This window comes from Nerophis ophidion, linkage group LG04 (assembly GCF_033978795.1).
Source record: "Nerophis ophidion isolate RoL-2023_Sa linkage group LG04, RoL_Noph_v1.0, whole genome shotgun sequence".
Classification (NCBI taxonomy): domain Eukaryota; kingdom Metazoa; phylum Chordata; class Actinopteri; order Syngnathiformes; family Syngnathidae; genus Nerophis; species Nerophis ophidion.
Genome location: NC_084614.1, coordinates 28,834,131 through 28,860,974, shown reverse-complemented (window position 1 = coordinate 28,860,974; position 26,844 = coordinate 28,834,131). Strand labels below are relative to the sequence as shown.

The 26,844-nt window shown below is 37.6% G+C and overlaps 1 protein-coding gene across 10 annotated transcripts in view; it reads right to left on the bottom strand.

Moving 5' to 3' along the window:
- The window catches only part of LOC133551265 (unconventional myosin-XVIIIa-like), a 206,025-nt gene that overhangs the window by 16,956 nt on the left and 162,225 nt on the right, over positions 1 to 26,844 (bottom strand). For all 10 annotated transcript variants that reach the window (XM_061897792.1, XM_061897784.1, XM_061897783.1 and 7 more), the window contains 8 exons: positions 26,531 to 26,677; positions 26,300 to 26,413; positions 21,416 to 21,532; positions 19,168 to 19,251; positions 12,503 to 12,640; positions 9,296 to 9,481; positions 9,080 to 9,219; positions 8,661 to 8,705 (listed from right to left, as the gene is read on the bottom strand). In XM_061897792.1, coding sequence (XP_061753776.1) covers positions 8,661 to 8,705; positions 9,080 to 9,219; positions 9,296 to 9,481; positions 12,503 to 12,640; positions 19,168 to 19,251; positions 21,416 to 21,532; positions 26,300 to 26,413; positions 26,531 to 26,677 — 971 coding nt within the window. The remainder of the gene's footprint in view (positions 1 to 8,660; positions 8,706 to 9,079; positions 9,220 to 9,295; positions 9,482 to 12,502; positions 12,641 to 19,167; positions 19,252 to 21,415; positions 21,533 to 26,299; positions 26,414 to 26,530; positions 26,678 to 26,844) is intronic.

Here is a 26,844-nt window from a genome sequence, read left to right as displayed (position 1 = left end):
TCAAAACGTATTTCCGTGCGAGCCATATAATATTTTTTAACACTGAATACAACTAAATGCGTGCATTTTTAAGAAAGACCAACATTTTTAGAGTATAATAAGTCTCTTGTTCTTTTTAATGACAGTGTTATTCTAGAAGTTAACCAATAATAAATATAATACTTCTTATCATTAATGCAACATCATGGATAGGTGCGATAGAAAACGGATGTTTGGATTAAAATGCATGAGAATGTTTTATAATTTGAACGTGATGTTTGACACTGTGTTTACCAGCGGAATTATTCATTACTTATCGTGTTAAGCAATGTCAGCTAATATTTATCTGAGAGCCAGACGCAGTCATCAAAAGAGCCACAACTGGCTCTAGAACCATAGGTTCCCTACCCCTGCCCTATGGGAACATGTTATGTATGTGGGTAGATGCCTATCTATTCATTTTTGATAATCTATTTTATGCTGTATTAATAATAACTGGAATGCACATAATTACATCCATGATATAGTGTTGCTATTCTATAAGTTCCTGATGTTATTTCATGTTTTACACTTGCTATATTCACTTACAATGCCTATAGTTTATTCAACACAGACAGGAAGAAGCAATCTCTAACATTAAATAAAGCCCCTGATAGGAGTACCTGTGCTGTTTATTTACACTGAACTCACTTAGCGCTAAGCTACTGCGATATTTTTGGTGATTAATCACATGAATTATCTTGCTATTTTTTTACGGACCTCATAAATATTTGTGATTAATCAGCATTATTGCACCGCAACCCTGTGATTAATCGGATTAAAAACTAATTGTTTGACAGCACAAAAACATTTAAATTTCCCTAATACATGATACATTGAACATGGCCTTACTCTATTTCGAGTATGCTATTTTAGCGATAGGATATTGGTGAGAAGGCAGAGCCTCATCACACAGGGCGAGCAGCCTCGGCTGTGAAAATAACTAACAAAAATGTATATAATTTGACCCTAAAAGCACTTTGAAAAATGATAGTAGAGAGCAAGGTTGGATTAATAGTTTCAGTTTCACTATGATTCATAGTCACATTTAAGTTTGCTATTGGAGGTCATGTTTCATCTGTAGAAAGTGTTTTGTTCTCACAAAATGCTGTTTTTCATTCAGTCTGCAGACACCAGCCTATCACTTAAGAAAAAAAAGTGACAAGATGATCTATTTTGGGGTGGTTGCTGATTACAAGAAGAAAATACTATTCATGGTGCTGCAAGATGACTGTTGCCGTGCAAAGCTCTATCATGTGTCTTCCTAGTCTTCTGGAAATCTCCATCACCGTGTTCTTTGTCACCATGCACAGCCACATATTCAATCGTTTGCCCTCTTTCAACAAAGAGTTCCATCTGTTCGTCTTTTGGGGGAGGGGTTGTGCCAAAAAGCAATTTTTCTAATGCATGACAAGTAAGTGATGGGTGAAGCAGAGCCTCCATTTTGAATTCATGTAACATATTGTACTTTTTTTTTTTTTTGCTCCCTTGTGTCTGTACTGAATGCTAAATAACAAGCAATGAAAGTCAACCACAAAACAAGATTATAATAATACTTGCAAATGTATTGCGCATGCAATCATCTGTGATACTGCAACTTCTCTGCATGATATACTCTTATACCAAAAACTACAATCCCAAAACTCCATCCAAAGTAAATCGCTCTCTCTTCCCGCTCTAATACACACGCCAATGTGAAATAAAAGGTGGCTTGCAATTGAGTGCAGTGCAAATGGTGTCACAATCAATTTGTCCTTGGTCCTACGCTCTTCGCTAAGCGCTCCTGAGGCCTACAGATACAAACAAGCCCCAAGAATTTTGGAAGTGAACGTTAATGGCTTCTGACAATCGGCCTTGGCTGGTTGTAAATCATTGTCACAAATACTTAGAGTTAGCCTTAAATCACGTACGGCTCGGTGCTATCATATCAGCATTATAAAGTTAATTACTGGACATATGCATAGGTGTACTGCACACACTGTAATGTCACGCACTTATGGTTTATTCACCTTGTCGCGCTCAGTCCTAAAATGATACTAAGGTAGACACCCACTTATTGGCAATTCATCATATGTGCCCCTTTACTTTTTCCAAAAATGTTTTTGTCTCCTTAACTTTTTAACGTCTAAAAATAGTGTTGCGATATTGAATGGAGACAAGTCAAACACTAGCGCCAGGTGGAAAATGGCCTCTCAGGCTGAAACCTTTTCCTTTAGACCGCACACAATTTCATTAATGGGCTTTCTCGAGCTGCCTTCTTGAGAGCATGGCAATAACTGACAGCACAAAGCAGCTGTCCAATCAGCAGTCAGATGCAATTTAAGAGTGAGTTGGCCTCCACAACGATTCTTCTCAACTATACAACAATTGTTCTTAACAAAACAGGAGAAATATAGATAACTTAAACCCTTTGTATGCACGTACAACACTTAAGACCTTCAGTATATCAGTATGTGGCATTAAATTATGAAATGGATTAAGCAACAATGTACTAATACGATCCACTTCAACTCTTCAAACTTAAAATGTTTACAAAATACAAAGAAGAACCATGATAAACATTCTGAATTCATTCCATCCATCCATTCATTTTCTAGATAATCTTATTTATCTCACCATATGAAATATAACTTACTTTACTAATTATTATTAATGTATTTATGTTTAATGTTATTACTTATGGAGTATATCATGAATAAATTGAGAACAAAAAGTGAACAAAAGTGTTAGCAACTGCTATGAAAAGGAAAAGTGGTAGGATAAAATAAGCTCTGCTTCGTCCTACTCCTTTTCGAACATTTTGAATAGAGAAACTGGAAATTGTGATGTATCATGCTGTATGCATGCATGTTCAAAATAAACTCAAACACGGCAATATGAATCACAAACAAGGAAGATAAATACAAATTCCAAACAAAAGTAGCTATATTGTTGACAAAGTCTTATGCTAAGGGAATGAGAACACAAATTGCAGCTTAAGTACTGTATATGCGTTTCTAAATCGAGCAATGGCTTACATACCAGTCTTTTGTTCCATTGGACATGGTTCAATTCCCAGCCAGAAAACAAGGTAAAAATTTAACTAAATCATAATGCAATCTTGAAAAATAAAGTTTCTCTTATCGATATTACGTTTGCAAACCAATCCTGTCCCCCCTCCTTTTACTTGAGTACTTTAGTAAAGCACAAACACTAATTTTATTCTGTTACAATGGGTTTCATTCCAATCAGTACATTTATTTAAATATTGATTTAATGTATTTATAAATGATTGATTACAACTTGCAAATATGTAAACTTTTGACTTGTTAGAAAACTTCTACCACGGCCACATGACTCTGTTTCACCAATGTAAACACCAATGACGTTTGACTCCATTTCACCAATCAAACGCAGCCTGGAAGTCACATGGCCGCTCTCATACCACACACTGTAAAATGTGTAGTTGCACAACTCTTCAATGTTTACTTTACAAACTATGAAGAAGAATATATCTATCATGCGTTGTCATCTGTGTCAGTGAAAATGTTCACATTTCAGCTTTCAAGAACTCTACTCTACTTAAGAAAATCTAAGTTTTAGATGATTTTTGTTTTAGCTGCGCGTAAGCTAACATTAACCCTGTTATTACGTCATAAGTGACTGTAAAACGTGCATATATTGTGTAGTATATGCTGTCGTAGTGTCTCTACCACACACACACACAGTTGCAGTGCAAGTACCACTAAAAAATATCTACTAAATAAACCAAAATTTGTTACACAGTACTTGAGTATTTTTTTTCCTGAATACATACTTGTATGCAAATAGTTATTTGGATGACTACATTTACTTCTACTAGAGTCACACAGTTATTACAGTAGGTAACGGAACCCGTACCTGAGTCCAAGTTTTTGGCAACTTTATCCAACTCTGCTAATTTGTTGGTTTGTGCCTGTTAGCAGAATTATGCTATGGAACTATAATTGTGCACAGCAGGAATCCTACGCACTTTGGTGCGCATTGGAAGTAAAATGTGCAGAGGAATGTACAGTATTCTCTCTGTGGACCTGCCGTCCCATTGCCCCAAATTAAAAATGGCAGATTGCATTTACTTTCAATTGCACTATATTATTTACAACACAATATCAACCACATTATGAAATAACATTGGGGAGATGCTTTTGCAAATAATGTATTAGTATTAGGGTTTGAACTAATTATTTTACTGTATATGGCAAAGCTGGTTACATACATACAGTCGTGGTTTAAAGTTTACATACACATATAAAGAACATAGTGTCATGGCTGTCTTGAGTTTCCAATAATTTCTACAACTCCTATTTTTTTGTGATAGAGTGATTGGAGCACACACTTGTTGGTCACAAAAAACATTCATGAAGTTTGGTTCTTTTATGAATTTATTATGGGTCTACTGAAAAAGTGACCAAATCTGCTGGGTCAAAAGTATACATACAGCGATGTTTTAATCTGTGTCAGGTATTTTGCATTAGTGTTTGATGTGAATAGTGTTTACATATTATACCATAACCCCGCTTTCTGCTGTAGTATTCTAGTACACTTTTAAGTTCATATTTGTAACAGTATTATTTGTATCGACAGGGACCTGGGCTTTTATAAAGCTTGAAGACTACCTTTACACATAAGTTATTAAAAATAATATATATATATATATATATATATATATATATATATACATATATATATATATATATATATATATATATATATATTAAATAGATATAGCCTTGAAAGTTCAAGGTTGCTTGGAACAAATTAAGAATGCCTAAGATTACGTACGCCTATTACACCCTTATCAAAAACACCCAATGTTTTTTTCTACCTGAATAGCGGCAAACCCAACTTGAAACACTTCACTTAACACAGACGTCATTAGTGTCATCAACGCTCACCTTTAAGCATGGAACAATTATGAAGTGATAAATTAAATGTTTTTCTACCGCTTATTCCCTTTCGGGGTCGCGGGGGGCGCTGGCGCCTATCTCAGCTACAATCAGGCGGAAGGCGGGGTACACCCTGGACAAGTCGCCACCTCATCGCAGGGCCAACACAGATAGACAGACAACATTCACACTCACATTCACACACTAGGGCCAATTTAGTGTTGCCAATCAACCTATCCCCAGGTGCATGTCTTTGGAGGTGGGAGGAAGCCGGAGTACCCGGAGGGAACCCACGCATTCACGGGGAGAACATGCAAACTCCACACAGAAAGATCCCGAGCCTGGATTTGAACCCAGGACTGCAGGACCTTCGTATTGTGAGGCAGACGCACTAACCCAAATTAAATGTAAAAATATAATAAATCTACATGTGGCAGCATAAGATAAAGTTATGAATATGTTAGATTTTTGCATATCATTGCCATGACTGTGGTGCGTTCAAGTACCCCTGATTAAAGTTAGAAAACAAAGGTTTAAAGATTTAGGAGGCTTAATCCCAGGAGATGCACAAAAAAAAACAATCATAATATTAATGTATTAATAGAAATAGTAGTATCCACTGATAATAATAATATTAGCTAATTTCTATGTTATACTAAAGTAAAGGAAGCATTGAGCTATTAATAATCATATCTAAGTGAATAATGAGATTATATGATTACATTCAGATTTTGGCCATTATATATAGATTTGTGGCACGATTTTTGGGGATCTCGGGGTGTTTTATCTAAATATGTTCTAGATATGTTATAGGGACGGCGTGGCGCAGTGGAAGAGTGGCCGTGCGCAACCCGAGAGTCCCTGGTTCAATCCCCACCTAGTACCAACCTCGTCACGTCCGTTGTGTCCTGAGCAAGACACTTCACCCTTGCTCCTGATGGGTCCTGGCTGGCGCCTTGCATGGCAGCTCCCTCCATCAGTGTGTGAATGTGTGTGTGAATGGGTAAATGTGGAAGTAGTGTCAAAGCGCTTTGAGTACCTTGAAGGTAGAAAAGCGCTATACAAGAACAACCCATTTATTTATTTATTTATGTTAATCCCGCCTTTCAACAGTCCAAAACCTGTGATTTTTAGATGTGTTTGAAAAAACTAGTTTCACCCAAATCCCCGCAATAATTACCGGTGTGTGTGTTGGTGGTGGCGATATTGGGTTGAGTTTGGGGTGGGCCCTTCAGGAGTCATGTGTATGGGGGCTCATAATTCAGTGACACCTCTTTGCATCGATATATAGACTTTATATACTTTGGCAGATATCTATGGAGTGGCTTTCTAGTGTTGTAGCTGCCAATGATATAGAACCAACCACTGCATCATACTAAGTGATGTTTCTAATGCTGATTACCCTAATGCACATGAAAGCAGCAAAGTATTACAAAACACACCCTGTATGCACTTTAGTGATAAATAATATAGTCTAATAAAATGAATAATCTAAAGAAAAGTCAGCCTCTTAAATCCCATCTGTTAATGTGATGACAAGTGCAATTAAGACCTTCATCCAAATGTCTATAGTGTTTAAACAGCATACAATAGAAATGTTGCTTTCACTGTACAATATCAATCAATCAATCAATGTTTACTTATATAGCCCTAAATCACTAGTGTCTCAAAGGGCTGCACAAACCACAACACAAACTACTACGACATCCTCGGTAGGCCCACATAAGGGCAAGGAAACCTCACACCCAGTGGGACGTTGGTGATAATGATGACTATGAGAACCTTGGAGAGGAGGAAAGCAATGGATGTCGAGCGGGTCTAACATGATACTGTGAAAGTTCAATCCACAATGGATCCACACAGTCGCGAGAGTCCAGTCCAAAGCGGATCCGACACAGCAGCTAAAATGAATGACATTCATATTAAGCATGTGCTGTTAATGACAACACATTTTGCAAGCAAGTGTTCAGGTTTCACGAGTCTATGAAAAAATGAAGAATGAATTGGTGAAAAAGGTGCATGTTAATGACAGACTGTTTTTTTTTTTAGAAGGTGGTTCACCCAGCTTGCTGACTCTGCAGGTAATGAACGGTAAGCAGCAGATGCTGTATTTGCTTCACAGACATCTACATTTTTTAAATTGAGCTTGTCTCAAGCGCATTAATGAACAAACACACACCACAGTTAAGTTGATTACTTTGAGCACTCTTTGTACAAGTACAAACGTGATCAAGTTAATTCTTATATTGCAGATTTGTGGGTTCTTCCGAGGATGTTGTAGTCGTAATGATTTGTGCAGTCCTTTGAGACATTTGTGATTTGGGGCTATATAAATAAACATTGATTGATTGATTTGGTAAAGTTTAGTAAAGACGTTTTGTCGACAGTTCAGACCATCACATAAATGGGAAACTTATTTGCAAGGTCATTCTCAATGCATGCGCTGAAAGGACGAACACAAAAGGAAATAAATTGTGTTAAATATAGAGCATTTAGAACGATAGAAAGTGAAGCTAGATGAAGAAGAAATGTGAAGATTGTAATGCAGTATTACACTTTTTTGTGCTTTTATTTTCTACATCTCATGTTTTGTTGTTATTCTGCCAATATTGTGCTGAATATTTGGTTTATTTCAATTAAAGAGAAAAAGTTGTGGATGTATGACACAAATTGCAAAGAATAAATCAAGTAATGTTCACTGAATAACACTGTGGCACCTGGCACATAAACTTAAAAGTGTTTTGAGATAAGAGCCAAATTTGAATTTCAAGCATCCCTGCCATTAGTTGGCATAGCAAATGTCACAGTGAACGTCGTAAGATCGGCCCAAAACATCTAGTATTCCTTGCTAGCATTAGCTTGTAGCTAGATATTGACATAAATTTGTTTTTTGAAGCATGAAAAGGAAGAAAGTGGGACACTGCTGAGAAGACAAAGCGGAAGATAGTCATTAAATTAATTAAATAAATCATTAAAGAAATTTTAGTGTGCCATTGGTAGTCTGCACCATATTGTACCAGAATCAAGAGCTAGATTGTTAAATAATATCTGAACGACAGACATTTATCCTTGAAAATATGGAGAAGCTGCTGATGTTGTGTTTGACTGAGAAACAGCCAGAAGGACATACAGTAGATGTTGTATTTTATCATTACATTACTTCATAGAAATACTGTGGTTGTTTGGTAGTACTGCGATTAGGTGGCGACTTGTCCAGAGTGTACGCCGCCTTCTGCCCAAATGCAGCTGAGATAGGCTCCTGCGACCTCGAAAGGGACAAGCGGTAGAAAATGGATGGATGGATGCTTGGTAGTATAGTATATTTATTATTTCATATTATAAGTTTGATTTTTTTTTTTTTAATTGTGTTTTTTTGGGTGGGCCAACCACCAATTACATTTATTTTAATTCATTTAAATGAGAGACATTGATTTGAGTTAAAAGCGCCGCCAGGTAAGTTGAGGTACTACTGTATTAGTAAACAATAATAATAAGAAAAAAAATGCAATATTGTTAATGTAGAAACACCAATTATATTGATTGCAATATGAAACATTAATTTGAGATACAAGTGTTTTTAGTTAAGAGCACCATCACAGAACTAACTAATTAAGCTGGTGAAGTGAGATACTACTGCACTTTTTTCAGAGCTAAGAAACACTGCATTATTCTCTGGTTAAAAAAAGGTGAGAAAACAAACATCATGACAAACACAAAGGATGCATTTTACGCTCTCACGTTTTGTTCTTTCTTTTCTGATACTTTGTCACCATGTCTTGCAAACTGCCAGGAGTGTGGATGACACCGAAATGAGAGCAAAACAGAGGGAAAAAAAGAGAACAGGTGAGAGATATGCACAAAAGTAGAATATCAACATTGTTCTATTATCATCCACTATAAATCTGCTGCTGGCCTCCTTTCTCGAGCGTGTTTATGCATTTTGTCAAGACGAAAGATCAGCAGCAGACAGCCTTTAACCATTTTACAAGTATTTGGAGAACAGACGAGAAAGGCACGACACAGAATTACAGAACAGGTTAAAACAAAATTACTGCTGCAAGACAAAGAATAACAAGTTATGATGGACAGGCCGCTTCGGTGTTTGAGAGCATTTAGTGTTACTACAAGGTTCTAACCATTACATTAATATTTTGTACCTGTTGATCAGGTCGTCATTGTCATCACTTTCCATTTCGTCCTCGATGGCAGCCTGCAGGTCACCTATCCTCTTGAAGGCCAGTTTAAGGTCCCCTTGTAAGCTCTGATTTGCTGCCTCTAAGCTTTCAATGTCCATTTCCTGGACATTAACAGAAAAGCCTTTTCATATATTGGGTACTAACTAAGATTATAACCCTCAAGCTCTTGACACCTACCAACTCGTGTTTCTTTCGGCTAGCCTCAGTCTCTTTCTTGGACACCTCAGTCATTTCTTCTTTCATGTCTCTCATTTGTCTCTGCATCCGCTTGTTCTGCTCTTTCTCTCTGTTCTCTGAAGCAATACATTGGTTTCTCTCCTCAGTCATCTTCTCAAGGTTGTCCTTCAAACGACCAACCAGAGTCTAGGGAGGAGAAGTACATGTTCTTTATATGAAGATATTGCATTATGCTTGCTTTATTACTGTATGTCTGAGAGTAGGGATGGGCGATGCGGCCTAAAATCTATATATATCATATATATTGCAGCTTTTTGGAATAGCAATATTCCGTATATCACAAACGGGTTATAATTGGGCTGCTGATGCATGAGGTAAAATATTGAATCAATGTAATTTGTATTATTTACTCAAAACTATGTATAATCTACTTGCTTATTTACTTTTAATGTCTAGTTGCTTTCTGTTTTTACATGATTCTATCTACACGCCTGTTAAAATATAATAGACACTTATTATTCTATTGTTGCACTACTTTACATTAGTTTTAGGCGATAATACAAAATTGGGTATCAATCCAATACCAAGTAGTTACAGAAGCAGTATTGGCCAAACCAATGTTCATGGCGCTAAGTATACAAATCCATGAATTTTAGGTTTAACCATACACAATTAGCTATGAAGCTAGCATAAAACATTAGCATGCTAATATAAGACACGTTAGCATACTTATAAGATGGCACCAAGTATCCAAATCCTGCTGTTTTCTGAAAAAAGCGAATAGAAAAAGTGGTACACCAATTCAATGGGCAAAATGATGGTGTTTCACCTGAATAGTGTCGCCATGGTAACACGAATTGTTCCAAAAATGAGGCAATGATTTAGGCGCAATTGAGACCTTTCCAATGGTATAAGATATGTTGGGGTTCATTTGTCGATTTGTCTGATATTAAACGCAGCAGAATAAGATAGAATACATTAGCATGCTAAAATAAGAGACGTTAGCACACTTCTAAAATGCCGCCATGATTTAGATATTTAAACATACAAATTTAGCTAAAGAGCTATCACAAAACATTGGCATGTTAACAGTAATATTATGACAAAAGACAAGTTAGCATACTTGTCAGATAGCGGCAAGTATTAAAATGCATTATTTTAGGTGAAAACATACAAAAATCTGCTAAAAAAGATTGCATGCTAACATTGGCATGCTAATATAGGATATGTTAACATACTTCCAAGATGGCGCAAAGTATCAAAAGCCATGATTTTTAGTTTAAAACATTCATAATTTGCTAAAAAGTTAGCATAAAACATTAGCATAATTACATTAGCGTTCTTATACATGACCAGATAAGAGGACGTACCAAAATGCACTATTTGTAGGTGTAAACATACAAAATTAGCTAAAAAGCTAAAATAAAACGCTGGCATGCTAATATAAGAGACGTTAGCATATTTCCAAGATGGTTCCTAATATCAAAAATCATGATGCTTATGTTTAAACATACAAAATTACCTAAAAATTTTGTAAAAAAAAAAATCATTAGAGTGCTACCATTAGAATGCTTGTATAAGAGACGTTAGCGTTATTTTAAGATGGGACCAATCATTAAAATCCATGATGTTAGCGCACGTTAACTGTTAGCATATTTGCTAGACAGCAGCAAGTATCAAAACCATGATTTTTATTTTGGGGGGGCCATGTTGTCGGGGCCATGTTGTCTGCCTATTAGTTACGCCACTGTACAAATACCAGCCTGATAAACACCTGTTGAGAGGGCCTGTCATGTGGCTTCAAAGGACGTCATCTTAAATTGGCTGCTGCCTGTGAAGGCCATTTGGCAAGTCCATCTATCCATCCATTTTCTACCGCTTGTCCCTCTCGGGGCCGTGTGAAAAACAAAATTAGATATGCCATTCATGTAGCACCGAACTCTTTAGTTAAGCTAGAAGAAGCGGTAATCTTGCTCTGCTTCAGCTTAAAGAGTGTACCAATTAAATGGGCCCAGGGGTACCTATTTAATGGGCCCATAATAATAATTTTCCTGAATAGCATCACCATTGTAACACAAATTGTCACAAAAAGGAAGTAGTAATGTAGGCGGAATCGGGACCTTTCCGACGATATAAGATATGTCTGGATACGTACAATCCAAGCAATAAGATGGGTGCTTGTATAGCACAAGGAAAATAATTAATATTTATATTATTTCCTTACTCCCTTTTATTAAATACTAAATGTATATTAAAGTCAATAGTGCAAAATAATTTAACCAAAGCAAAAATTACTATCCATCCATACAATTTCTACAAGTGGCTCTTATTTCCAAAAATGACAAAAAACGGTCGCGTGATTATCAAACATAACAATCTAATCACTGCAGTATCTGTTGTGACTTATTTCTATTAAAAGTGGCACTGTTGCTGTAAATATACCATTGTATCTAAAAGATATATTACTTGAATGAAAACGTATTTTCGTGTATTTTATTTTGATAAACGGGTTGTACTGTGAAAAGCACTCAGCAGGATGTTTAAGTGTGTTTTACTCTTTACTAATAACAAGTAATGTTGTTACTAATAAAAAATATGAACATTTAATTTCCGGCAAAGACGAAACCAACTGTCATCAGTGAGAATCTTTCACTCTGCTACAGAAGCAACAATATACGTGATACTATACTATATCGTTAATGTCGATATTTGCATCGGTCCGCCCAGTCCTGTTTAAAAGCAAGAGTTTTAGCAGCGTGGTTAGCTATGGGGTTTTTTTGTATCCTCTTGTAGGTACAGTTTAGTTGTCGCCATGCAGCCAAGAATTATTGATTTAGAAGCTGCACTGTGGAGGGACATTAGCCGGTAGCAAGGACGTTACTTTGCGAGAAGGATGCCTTCTGTCAAATTTGCGGAACGCAGCTACAATGTTTCATCAACATACATTATCACAATATAACGATAATATTAAAAAATATTTTTTAATCGGCTAAATTTATATAATTATATCGTATATATTGTGCAACATTCCATTTGATTTGTGTATTGCTTCACAAAGATTCCTTAGAATGTTTGCTTCTTCTCTTACAATGCAGCGTATACACATTTTCCCGCCTCTTGATAAGTATTAAATCACACGTCAAGTTGAATTTGTGCTTTGGCTAAGAACGTTCTTTCCAATTTAATGAGACACAAGAACTTCCTGACCTCCAAACGTTTAATCTGCGTCTTCTCATACTCCAGTTTGGTCTCGAGCTCACGGATCTTGGCCTCCTGACGGCTCACGAGAGACTTGTCCACCATGGACTGCTCCTGGAACTCCAGCTGACTTTGCAGCGAATGAAGCTGCGAGGAAGTAGACACACTTTGATGAATGCAAATACACACCCACGCTTCAGAGGCCTCCCATTGCTAATTCTTGGAGCTTAGCTTTTCAGCGTCCTGTTAAATAAAGGCGAGGACAAATCAAACATCATGTGTATGCAAATTGAATTCATGTTGACTTTTCACCCTCTAAGTAAATGCCACATGTCCAGTGTGAGTAATGAGTTGCAGATAAGCTCCGTATCTACTACCAATGGTGCAAGAGGAGTTTGAAATGTACTACTGTAGAACGATAACTGGCTTTCCCATTAATTCTCATGTGAAATCTACACCCACATTGTCAGTTTTTGACATGAAAAACAGTATGTGCAACTGATATTTACTTCAGCTGAAACATTTAACAGCTACGTGTATGGTGGTATAGCTTAGGCTGACCATATTGTGAAATCCCAAAAAGAGGACACATATATGCGTACCAAGGCGGGCAGCACGCCAAGGCCGGGACTAGGAGAAAATTTACCAATGATACTTGATATTGCTTTATAGATAATATATTTATTTAAATAAAGAATTTTTTCTCCTCTGTTGACAGTGTTGGCCATGGCCGGCTCTAAGCAGGGGCAAGAGGGGGTAGAGCCCCCTTAAATAAATGTCCTTCCCCCTCAAATCAAAATTTGAGAAAGCAAATATTAATAAACTCACAAAATTACTACATTACAAGTTGACAAAATTATCTGCACGAGCGTAAAAATCCGCCGAAAAAGGGACACACGCATTATAGTAGTGTCGGCTTCCCTCTCATCCCTCCCTCCGCTGTGCGTGTATTCAACATTCCACAGGCTGCGCAGCAGACACACCCCTCAGCCCTCAGTAAACATCCAATCACTGTTGCAGTATGAAAGTAAAAGAAAAGGAAAAGTTGTCTACATTTATCAAATACTTGTTAGGATGGGTGTATTTGTGTAGTCTTATCTGTCATAAACACGTTTATTGTCGCAGACTTTCGGTGCTACGGAGTTTCTTTTTTTTTTTTTACAACTTGACGAGAGCAGTGACAGCGGAGGCTCTGAGCAGCAGTGGTTTGGAAGGCAGAGAGCCTCCACTGTCCCTGTAACAAGCTACAAGTCATTTATGATGCTGTTAATGACGGTAAAAATGAAACATAAGGTATATATCCTGCTTAGCAGTCCTCCTCTGCTGTCCTCTGTTCAGAGCGGAGTTCCTAGCAATGGCCTGTTTTACTTAGCAACGGTCTGGCAATCGACTGCTGGAATTCTTTTTCTGTTGTTTTTCTTGTAATTCTACATAGTCAACCTTTAATGTTTCAATCTACATTTTGTAATAAACAAATTATAATTTTACTTGATATGACCAAGACACCTAAAAACAAAAACACAGCCGTTTTCATCAATTTACAAGCAAGTGGGCAACACACATACATTGGAGTGAATGAAATTTGTGCCCAGATGAGTGCCCACGTCCACTGCATGTGACAAACTGAAGACAAGTGACCTGTGTCTGACAGACCCCTATGTAAAGCCCCGCCCCAGGCTGTAGTCCTATGCTGTTGTTGTTTTTCTTCATGTAATCACAGCGGGTAATTTCTGTTGTTGTTCAAGCTTACTTATTTTCTGCTCCAGCTTCCAGCAGCTCACAAAGAAAAAGTTCATGCTCTGTAATGCATCCATTTTTCAGAGCATTTAAAAAGTGTAGTCCTGCTCCTGCATGTAGTAGTAGCAATGATGCTACTGCTAGTACATCAGGGACAGCAGCTAGCAATACTGCACCTTTAGCACCAGCAAGCACTTTTTCTCCTGCACCAGCTCCCTCCGTCCCCCCAACAAGCGCTCCCCCAAAGCAGCCTGCTTAGCTACCCAGTGACTTAAATGCAGAGGTGGGTAAAGTAGCCAGAAATTGTACTCAAGTAAGAGTACTGTTACTTTAGAGATTTATTACTCAAGTAAAAGTAAGGAGTAGTCACCCAAATATTTACTTGAGTAAAAGTAAAAAGTACGTTGTGAAAAAACTACTCAAGTACTGAGTAACTGATGAGTAACCTGTTCGTTTAATGATTACGGCAACAAATAATGCACAAAAACATAAAAATAGCAATGAGCAAATTCAGAGCCAGGAATATCTCTTAAGCAACTAAAACAATAATATATATTAAATAATAGTACATTAAAATAAAATAAAAATTAAGGCAAAATGAGCCACAATAACAGCACCATAGGCTCAGGAGGCATTCATTGATTGATTGATTGAAACTTGTATTAGTAGATTGCGCAGTACAGTACATATTCCGTACAATTGACCACTAAATGGTATCACCCGAATAAGTTTTTCAACGTTAATTAATTACTTAATAAATGACCAAGTCGAGGTGATCTACCTCATATATACATATACATACACACACATATCATATTCATACACACACACATATATATATACATATTTTTTATTATTATTATTTTTTTCATTTATATATACAGTATATCATTTATATTTATTTATTTTGCCGTTTTTGTTGACATGTTAAAGGTGTTTTAATGAATATACATGCATGTTTAACACATAGATTCCTATCTTTCATGAAGACAGGAATATAAGTTGGTGTATTACCTGATTCTGAAGACTTGCATTGATTGGAATTAGACAGTAAAGTGTTGATAACGTTTACGTTTTCAAATGGAGGAAAAAAAAAGTTCCTCCTTTTTGTCTAATACCACATGAAAGTCGTTGGTTTTGGGCATCTTATTTGTCCACCTTCCATATTCTTTGTATACACTTGACAAGAAATACACTGGCGGCAAACTCCGTAGCTTGCTAGCTTGTATGCTTTGGCTTTCGGAGACTCTTATTTTGTTAGCGCAGGCGCGATGGAGCGGTACTTTTATTGTGAAGACAGGAACTGTGCGATCAGTCTTTAGGCTTTTGACGGGAAGCACGGTTGAAATAAAAAGTGTCTTTTTTCCTTTACAATTTTGATTGATTGATTGAAACTTTTATTAGTAGATTGCACAGTACAGTAAATATTCCGTACAATTGACCACTAAATGGTAACACTCGAATAAGTTTTTCAACTTGCTTAAGTCGCGGTCCACGTTTGACGGTCATGTGACCGCCTGGCTCTGTTTGATTGGTCCAACGTCACAAGTGACTGCATGTGATTGGTGGAACACAGGCATGCCTAGATCTTACTTAGAAGGTCTGACAAACCAAACCAAAACAAAGCGTGCATTAACAGATCGATTAAAAAAAAGTAGCGAGTAGCGAGCTGAATGTAGATAAATGGAGCGGAGTAAAAGTAGCGTTTCTTCTCTATAAATATACTCAAGTAAAAGTAAAAGTATGTTGCATAAAAACTACTCTTAGAAGTACAATTTATCCCAAATGTTACTCAAGTAGATGTAACGGAGTAAATGTAGCGCGTTACTACCCACCTCTGCTTAAATGGCAACGCACCATCTCAGCCAATACTGGGTGGCTACCCAAAGCGTGCATTTGGTACATTAGGATCATTCAATCCTGCCTGGTACTGCACACGACCATAGCTAGAGTATTCTGTGGTGCGAGACGCCTGCTTCTGTTTCCCCTGTCGGAAATATGGCAGCGCTGTTAATGTTTCCCCCCTTGAGGGACTGCCACAATATTGTGGTCAGGGGGTTTGCGTGCCTCAGTGACCGTAAGAGCTATACCAGCAGGAGCTTAGTCTTCAGGTGGGACACCAAAGTTGGACAGGTCTGAAGGTAGAGGCCTGACAAAGTGCAATCCACTACTCCAGCTTGGTGTTGGACACATAGCTAAAGACCCATTTCAATGAAGAAAGCATCGTTACTATAAGCACAGAAAAAAAAGTGCTGGAGCATGATGTGTACACATGATGCCTCCTTCATATTTCTGACTGCCCCCTCATATAAGCATGCCTAGAACCGCCCCTAGTGTTGGCGCTAGGAATTTTCAAAATGGGGTCCCATGGACGGTCCATGGGACCCCATTTTGAAAATTCCCATCATGGACCTCAACTTGATGGGATCCAAGATGGACCCCATCAAGTCATAAAACTTGGGTCCCACAGTTAATTTTTGGTGTACCACTGTTTTGTAAGCATTTTGAAAACAAATGATAAACATATGCATTGTCCTGTTATATCTCAGATTCTATATTGTGTTTTGGAAAAAGGTTGTCATAAACGCTCCTAAATTCATTAAAATAAATAATATAAAAAGAAGACACATTTGTATGCATATGTAAATGTATTCAGTTATAAACATTCATTCACTATGAGGGCGGTATAGCTTGGTTGGTAGAGCGGCCATGCCAGCAACTTGAGGGTTGCAGGTTCGATCCTCGCTTTCGCCATCCTAGTCACTGCCGTTGTGTCCTTGGGCAAGACACTTTACCCTCCTGCTCCCAGTGCCACCCACACTGGTTTAAAATGTAACTTAGATGTTGGGTTTCACTATGTAAAGCGCTTTGAGTCAATAAAAAAAAGCGCTATATAAATACAGTATAATTCACTTCACTTCAGTTTCTTCTTTCCTTCATGGATCTAAACTTTACCGCTGCTGGTAGTTTTTTCAGTTTTTATTCAATAAGTTGTAGTTGTATTTTTTTTCAGTATAAAAGTGTAAAAAGTGTTTTGTCTGGGTCATGAAATGATGATAATGGTGTGCCAGGGCATACATACATTTTACAAACCCTGTTTCCATATGAGTTGGAAAATTGTGTTGGATGTAAATATAAACGGAATACAATGATTTGCAAATCCTTTTCACCCCATATTCAATTGAATGCACTACAAAGAAAAGATATTTGATGTTCAAACTCATAAACTTTATTTCTTTTTTTGCAAATAATAATTACCTTAGAATTTCATTGCTGCAACACGTGCCAAAGTAGTTGAGAAAGGGCATGTTCACCACTGTGTTACATCACCTTTTCTTTTAACATCACTCAATAAACATTTGGGAACTGAGGAAACTAATTGTTGAAGCTTTGAAAGTGGAATTATTTCTTATTCTTGTTTTATGTAGAGCTTCAGTCGTTCAACAGTCCTGGCTCTCCGCTGTCGTATTTTACGCTTCATAATGCGCCAAACATTTTTGATGGGAGACAGGTCTGGACTGCAGGCGGGCCAGGAAAGTACCCGCACTCTTTTTTTACGAAGCCACGCCGTTGAAACATATGCTGAATGTGGCTTGGCATTGCCTTGCTGAAATAAGCAGGGGCGTTCATGAAAAAGACGGCGCTTAGATGGCAGTATATGTTGTTCCAAAACCTTTATGTACTTTTCAGCATTAATGGTGCCTTCACAGATGTGTAAGTTACCCATGCCTTGGGCACTAATGCACCCCCATACCATCACAGATGCTGGCTTTTAAACTTTGCGTCGATAACAGTCTGGATGGTTCGCTTCCACTTTGTTCCGGATGGCACGATGTCGAATATTTCCCCAAAAAATTTGACATATGGACTCGTCAGACCACAGAACACTTTTCCACTTTGTATCAGTCCATCAGAGAAGCCAACAGCGTTTCTGGATGTTGTTGATAAATGCTTTTCGCTTTGCATAATAGAGCTTTAACTTCCATTTACAGATGTAGCGACGAACTGTAGTCATATTCTAATGACTTATAAAATCAAAGAGAGCGGTCGTGATAGTCCTACACAAGAGACTTTGCATCTGAGACAAGGAAGAGTTTTAATTTTTCCTTTGATTTTACTTAAGAAGCCAGATTGCTCTCTTACTAGGGAGGAGATAACAATTTCAAGGTCAAATGCTTAAAATGACTATTTGCGCCTGCAGCACAGTCTTAACGACGCCTCGCAGCCTGAGGCCAGAACCATTCTCATGGGTGGGCCTTGTAGAGAAGGAAGTGGAAACAACACTTTTCCTCAAGTACGTTTTGATAAAACTGAAACAGGACCTGTAGGGTGACACTAGAATGAGCTCCTTTAAAAGCATGAACAGATTATGTTCACTTCTATTAAAATGTAAGCTTTTGACCAAAGGAAATAATATACCTTTATGTATTTTGTCTGAGCTACAGTCATCATCAAAAATGAATATGATAACCATACATAAATATTTGCAGTACACAGGCTTTGACTCGCAAATTGCACTTCTGCAGAACAACAACGTAAAGCGCAATTATTGTGATTCGTTTAAATGGGAGCGTTAAACTGTTTAGCATATAAATGTGAGGAAAAGCTGAGCTTCAACACTTATGACAGACTCGACAGTAATTGAATCAGTCAGCCTAGAAGAAAAAGGCCAACACCGAGGAGGATGAGGAGGAGCTCGAGGTGCACGACTAAACCATATGTATGTGGAAATTCTGCAGAAATATATTCAGCTCTAAAATACTGTTATTGTTGTAAGACCTTTGCAGAAAATAAAGACATGAAAACAATCATAACAACAGCTAATGGGGTTATGCTGCAGACCTGAAGTGAACTGTACATGCTGGTCTGGTCAACTGTCCTATCACTCACAGGGACATTAATCATTTATACAGTCACAAGGTAATAGGATGTGTTACCTTCTCTTGGATTTCCTGCTTCTCCTTTGTGGCCTCCTCCAACTGTGCCTGGAGGTCACTGATTTGGCCCAAGTCTCTGGCAGACTAATGGAAAAAAAACAGATTATATACAAATACACACACACATGCACACTCACACACAGTTATATATAGCTATATATACAGTGTATATTCAGTTGTGGTCAAAAGTTTACATACACTTGTGAAGGACGTAATGTCCTGGCTGTCTTGATACCCAACAGATTCGGTCACATTTTCAGTAGAACCATAACAAATTCATAAAACAACCAAATTTCATGAATTTTTTTGTGACCAACAAGTATGTGCTCCAATCACTATATCACAAAAAAATATAAGTTGGAGAAATTAGTGGAAACTCAAGACAGTCATGAGGGACGGCGTGGCGCAGTGGGAGAGTGGCCGAGCGCAACCCGAGTGTCACTGGTTCAAATCCCACCTAGAACCAACCTCGTCACGTCCGTTGTGTCCTGAGCAAGACACTTCACCCTTGCTCCTGATGGGTCCTGGCTGGCGCCTTGCATGGCAGCTCCCTCCATCAGTGTGTGAATGTGTGTGTGAATGGGTAAATGTGGAAGTAGTGTCAAAGCGCTTTGAGTACCTTGAAGGTAGAAAAGCGCTATACAAGTACAACCCATTTATTTTATTTATTTATATATATATATATATATATATATAAATATATATATATATATATATATATATGTATAGCCGAGGTTATAAATAAATGATAAATGGGTTGTACTTGTATAGCGCTTTTCTACCTTCAAGGTACTCAAAGCGCTTTGACACTACTTCCACATTTACCCATTCACACACACATTCACACACTGATGCGAGTTAAGAAGAGAAATCCATCCATCCATCCATTTTCTACCGCTTGTCCCGTTCAGGGTCGCGGGAGTGCTGGAGCCTATCTCAGCTGCATTCGGGCGGGGTACACCCTGGACAAGTCACAACCTCATCGCAGGGCCAACACAGAGAGACAGACAACATTCACACTCACATTCACACACTAGGGCCAATTTAGTGTTGCCAATCAACCTATCCCTAGGTGCATATGTTTTGAGGTGGGAGGAAGCCGGAGTACCTTGAGGGAACCCACGCAGTCATGGGGAGAACATGCAAACTCCAAACAGAAAGGTCCGAGCCCGGGATTAAACAAAGGACTACTCAGGACCATAGATATAACTACAGTACATAGACATATTTATACATATATATTATCATCATTGGAAATCCAATGTAAAATTCTATAACATGCATGCAAAGAACAAAACGACTTTTGGCAACTCTATCCTGTAACCATGACCCCCTCGGGTAATATAGTGTAACGACTTAGTGGGGTTGATGTGTTCGTGTGTGGGTGACGTTCAAGAGTTCCCATGGTTGTGAACGCACCATGCCTGGAAGGTGATTGTCGGAGAATGACAGTGTTGCTCATAAGAAGTAAAAGACAAAAATAGACGTGTGTGCAGGAGGAACAAATGTACATGAACTTGTGTTAGCATAAGATTGACAATAAAACATGACTGAGCGTTGGACTTGGTGCGCACTTTTTCTGGACACTACAATACTTCCGGTGTTGTAACCTCTGTTTACGATAAGTTTGGTCAGAAATATACATTCTCGCTGGCTACAAACAAATACTCTCAAACAACAGTACAACTGGTGTGGAACCCAAAGTGTTCAGACTGTAATCATCCGAATATGATTACCAGCAAAGTAGACAGCTGTCAATGTTGTGGCTCGAAAAGCGAATGAAGGCGACAAGATGTAAGCTAGCTAGCTGGTTAAGTCAATTGGCAAACTTGTTTAAGTCCTCCTGACGTCTCCCTGTCCTGCAACTCAGTGTGGCGTTCAGGCAAGAGGATCAGCAAGCACCTGCGGCTGAGGCGAGCGTTCAACACATTTTGTTTAGATTTTTTTTTTAAATTATATTTCAATAAATAAAAAATAAAAAACATGGGAAAAAGTGATATTTTGACATTAAAAATGAATGTTTAAAAAGGTGGATTTCCCTGTTTTCTCTGGCATTTCACATGTTTGATTTTAACATAGACTCAAATACATGTCACAACAAAATATAAAGTAGAGCAGATTGCTTCTCCCTGCCTTATATGAACATAACGACTATTCCCTTCTGCTACCTACCAAGAGACATGTAGATAATATTAATAGATGTGTAGTCCATAAAACATTTTGCAGGCTAAGGCATGATCAGGTGTACCTGGGAGACAGCGGCTTTGTGTTTCTTCATCAGCTCATTCATGTCCTCCTGGTCTTCCTCCACTCGAGACTGCATGTCGTTCTTCTCACGTTGAAGGCGGCTCACCTGTTCCTGTAACTGATCAGGGAACAGAGACAGGAAGTACTCATGAGCTATAATAAATGGAATCAATAGGCTCATTTGGGCAGAAAAATGTGCAATTTGCTGGTGATGTCCAACAGATGCATTGGTCATTCATTATGAGACGTTACCAAGGCCTCCCCTTGCCATAGAGCAGTGGTTCTCAAATGGGGGTACGCGTACCCCTGGGGGTACTTGAAGGTATGCCAAGGGGTACGTGAGATTTTTTTTTTTTAAATATTCGAAAAATAACCACAATTCGAAAATCCTTTATAAATATATTTATTGAATAATACTTCAACAAAATATGAATGTAAGTTCATAAACTGTGAAAAAAAAATACAACAATGCAATATTCAGTGTTGACAGCTAGATTTTTTGGTGGACATGTTCCATAAACATGGATGTTAAAGATTTCTTTTTTTGGGAAGAAATGTTTAGAATTAAGTTCATGAATCCAGATGGATCCCTATTACAATCCCAAACAAGGGCACTTTAAGTTGATGATTACTTCTATGTGTAGAAATCTTTATTTATAATTGAATCACTTGTAAATAAATATTTGTACACAAAAGTAACCATCAGCTTACGCCCGATTGTAGCTGAGATAGGCACCAGCGCCCCCCGCGACCCCAAAGGGAATAAGCGGTAGAAAATGGATGGATGAATAACTTGTTTATTTTTCAAAAAGTTTTTAGTTATTTTTACATCTTTTTTTCCAAATAGTTCAACAAAGACCACAACAAATGAGCAATATTTTGCACTGTTATACAATTTAATAAATCAGAAACTGATGACATAGTGCTGTATTTTACTTCTTTATCTGTTTATCTCTATTCCAACCAAAAATGCTTTGCTCTGATTAGGGGGTACTTGAATTAAAAAAATGTTCACAGGGGGTACATCACTGAAAAAAGGTTGAGAACCACTGCCATAGAATATACAACAATTAACAAACATCCCCGAAAACCCTAATATCCTTTGTCAACAAGTTTGAAATGCAGCCAGTACTGTTGTAGGACAGTTATTGATAAATGATAAGCAAAAAAAAAAAAATTTTTTTTACCATTAGCGCAAAATGTGGAAATCTGACATATACCAAAAGGCATTTATTATTCTAATATGTCTTGTAATATATGAATTGTCCGCCCAAAAATCAGTATTAAATTGAATTGTGAGTTGTAATATTCAGATCCCTAATATTTAGAGCTCCAATTATCAATCAATTAATTGGATTACAAAAAAAGGTGTGATTTCTAGTCTGTTTTTTTTCATTAATCGTTTAATATGTGTAACTAATAAAAAATTATAACATCTAGACCGCAGAGAGTGCACAGAACTTTTAAGTAGGCGGACATAGTATCCACACATGCTTTGTGTGCGGGTGCCATGATCTGGGTGGTTGCAAACAGCAAAGGCTTTTTATTTATTTATTTTCAATAATGCATACATGTTAAAAGTTAAATTTTAATGTTGATGATGTGCATTTAAAAATAACAAAGATTACGGCATGCTGAAATAATGTTATTTCAACCATTTCCCTTAAAATACGCATTAATGCTAAGAAATGTTTTGTCCGATTACTCGATTAATCCAAAAACTCAGAGATAAATTATTTAATTACTAAAATAAGTGATAACTGCAGCCTTATGTGTATTTATTGATTTATTTACCTCACAAAAAACATGCATGGAAGAGAGTCTTAATTGCGGTGTAAAGAAATGCAAATATAAAGTAATGGGATTTATCTGGCTGCCAACAAAAGGCGGACGCTTTTCCTTCCCTCTCCCTTATGTCTCCTGCTTTGCTTCTTTTCTTGTCTCGTCTTAACTTTCTTTAAATCTCTTTTTAAACTGTTCTCCAAAATAAAAACAATGGAATCGATCAACTTGCCTCTCAACGAAATTGTCTTCCTGACGAGTAGCTCGGGTGTGGGAAAACCTGCCTATCCTGTGCTAGACACACGATGGACTTTTGGGGAAGTGAAGTAAATTATATTTATTTAGCGCTTTTTCTCTAGTGACTCAAAGCACTTTACATAATGAAACACAATATCTAAGTTACATTTAAACCAGTGTGGGTGGCACTGGGAGCAGGTGGGTAAAGTGTCTTGCCCAAGGACACAACGGCAGTGACTAGGATGGCGGAATTAATGATCGAAACTGCAGCCCTCAAGTTGCTGGCACGGCCACTCTACCAACCGAGCTATACTGCGCCAAAGCGAAGAAGAGGGGGTCTGGTGCCTGGTGACTCAATGGAGGACGTTGAATACATATATACTTATTTGGAACCATAATAACAGGACATCTGCTGATTGGAATAAGCGTTGCCCTGGTCAATGGACAAATCGGAAGATGTTGGCAGTCATTCATAGTACCCTAAAGCTGCCTAAAATATTTGAATAATGAACAGAGCTGTGGCAACTCAGACTGGCAATTTCTGAACTGAATCGCAAATTGGATAACATCTTGGGGCAGCTTTCCGCTATGCAAGGAGAAATTATGAATTATTTGTGAGCCAGAAAGGACAACTATTAACACATTAACGTGTGATTAATTAAAAAAAAAAAAAATTGCATTATCATAGTTGGATGATGATTATTCACACTATTTGTTATGACTGCACGTAAACCCGAAAGTGTGCGCTTATTGTTACATGGTGTAAAGATGAGCGATGAGAGGCAGCCAATTTTGCTTCAAGACATACTCTAGTGCTTTACTAACTTTATTGACTAAAAATGGTGACATTGACCTATTTTCCCTGAACAAAATACCGATTATAACCAATGAAAACAAAAGCACATTGGCTAAAACAATAACCAAATTAGTGGACAATTAAGTCAACAAACTAAAACAAGACAAAAATGCTGACAAAGATGAAATCCAGTCATATTTAATTAAAATGTTATTTAATTTTAACAAAATATCCAATCACAGTTGCATGTGGTAGAGGGGCGGGTGGAAAAGCACGGAGGGTATCCAATCGGAACTACTGTGTTCGTCAGGCATGGTGTTTTGATTTTACACCCAAAAAAGCAAGACTCAATTTTTACATTGGAAAGAAAGAGAAAAGAAGACATATGGCTGGACTTCAACTTTAGACAACAAAACATTTTGTAAACTCTGTGGCTCAATTTTCTTCCGCAAAAATACAACAAACTTGAAATGCCATCTGCAGACCAACTATAGGGACATCTTCGCAGAACTCAATGACTCATACTGTACTAAATTACTGTTACTAATAAAGACGGAAGAGCAGAGCATGGCCGCTTACAATAACTCATGTCCGAAAATAAATAGATACTTAAAAACAAATAGCTTTTTCAGTAGACCAAGATGCCGCAATCCGAGTCGAGCTTACCCACCAATACATATACTTTTACAGTGCACTTTAATCGATGTTCTGTTCAGCTATTAATTGCACAACTTGACAACCCAATTGACCAAATTAGTCATGTTTTACGATAACACACAAAGAAAGACAGCTATATGAGATATATATATATATATATATATATATATATATATATATATATATATATATACTGTATGCGTTCGTTTTTTAACGTTGGCTGTTGTATTTACACAAGATGGAGGCCAGTTATTGTGCACACTTTGTGTACTTATACACAATATAGAATACAACTAGTTTGTTTCTTCATATTACCATAAACATGCAAACATATGTTCATGCACTGTACACTGGCATTGATAGTGTACTTTTATTTTTTTAACAAACAATAGACCAGTGATATTTTTATTTGGTCATAATTAATAGACCTACATCCAAAAATGTACACGATACATTTTAATGATGGAAAAGAAAATGGTTATGATATTATTGAACATGACAGTTAAAATAGGAGTTATCTTAGTTATGGACTCTAAATTGCCAACAGTTCCTATATACAACATTTTGTATGGAATTAATGTAACACTGTATTATATATAGCAGTTTTCATTACATTCTTAGTGTTAAATTTTGAGCATCAAATACTTGGACTTTCATGTTAAATAAATACAATTGTTTTAGTAAAGTGTACACACTCCACATTATTTCACTTTACACTCCGCTTAGAGCAAGTGAATAGCTCTACCCAGCTCAGGTTTTCCCATTAATTGTAATTGAATGTGGCGTGCCGCCACGGCCTTTTTTTTTACAGGATTGTTTTTTTTACTTAAAAATAATTCCAAGTAACATAATATTTTGTAGCCCTCAAAAGAAATTACACCAAAGTCTGACGCTATTTTTTACTTTTAATACCAATCCTATGATAACAAGCGGCGTAATTCCAACAGGTTTTACTTCCCATGCAAAGACTTTAGTCTCGGTGAGTCCGCTTCCCCAGACACACAACAGCATTTACTCAATTTCCGCCAATCACCTTTCAGGTACAAACAGTGTGTTTGCAAACGTGGGAAAAAATTACATCAAATCCAAACCACATGAACATAAAACATCAACACCAGCTGGTCGTTACAGTATGAACTGATATATATAGCCTATTATTTGTGCACTATTGACAAGTGATGTATCAAAAACCCATCCACTGAAAAACAACTTTGATTACCGAAAAATGCGCTTTAGAAACCGGATGTAAACAAAACACACGCCAAAGTCTGGAGTGTTGTCAGCATGTCTATAATGTGAGACCATTGCAGCAAACTAGGCTCTGAATCCCTCTCTCGTTTCTTAAAGACACCTGGGATTCTGTGATGAGGAACAAAGGGGCTTACAGGCCTACGGACAAACACGCATACTCACCGATGCTTTAGCTTTGGCCACATCTTCCATTTGTATATGTAGGTCTTCTATTTCTATCTCCATGCTCTTTCGAGCTTTCACCGCCGCCGCACAAGTGAACTCTGACTCCTCCAGCTGTGAGAAGCAACGAGAAGGTGAGAGACACACATGAGAAGGTCAAGGATCTAGTTAGCTTCCACAGAGCTTTATCTGGCTGTGTCTAGAACCGTCACAAAGTGAAGAGTGCCTTACTTGATTTTTGAATTGAACAATCTCCCTCTTGCTCGGGGCGTTACTCTTCAGGTGGTCCAACATAATCTGAGCATCAGCTAGCAGGACTTTGGTTCTCTTCAAGTCTTTCCTCAACCTCTTCTCAGTCTCCACGTCCCTCTGACTCACCTGAGTGGCAAATCATTCCTGTCTAGCCAGTGTGGATAAACATGGTCTCCTTTTATCACAACTCTCAGCATCCAGCGGTGCTCAGCAACAAATTAAAAGACACGCACGCACGCACGCACGCACGCACACACACACACACACACACACACACACACACAGGCTGTGCT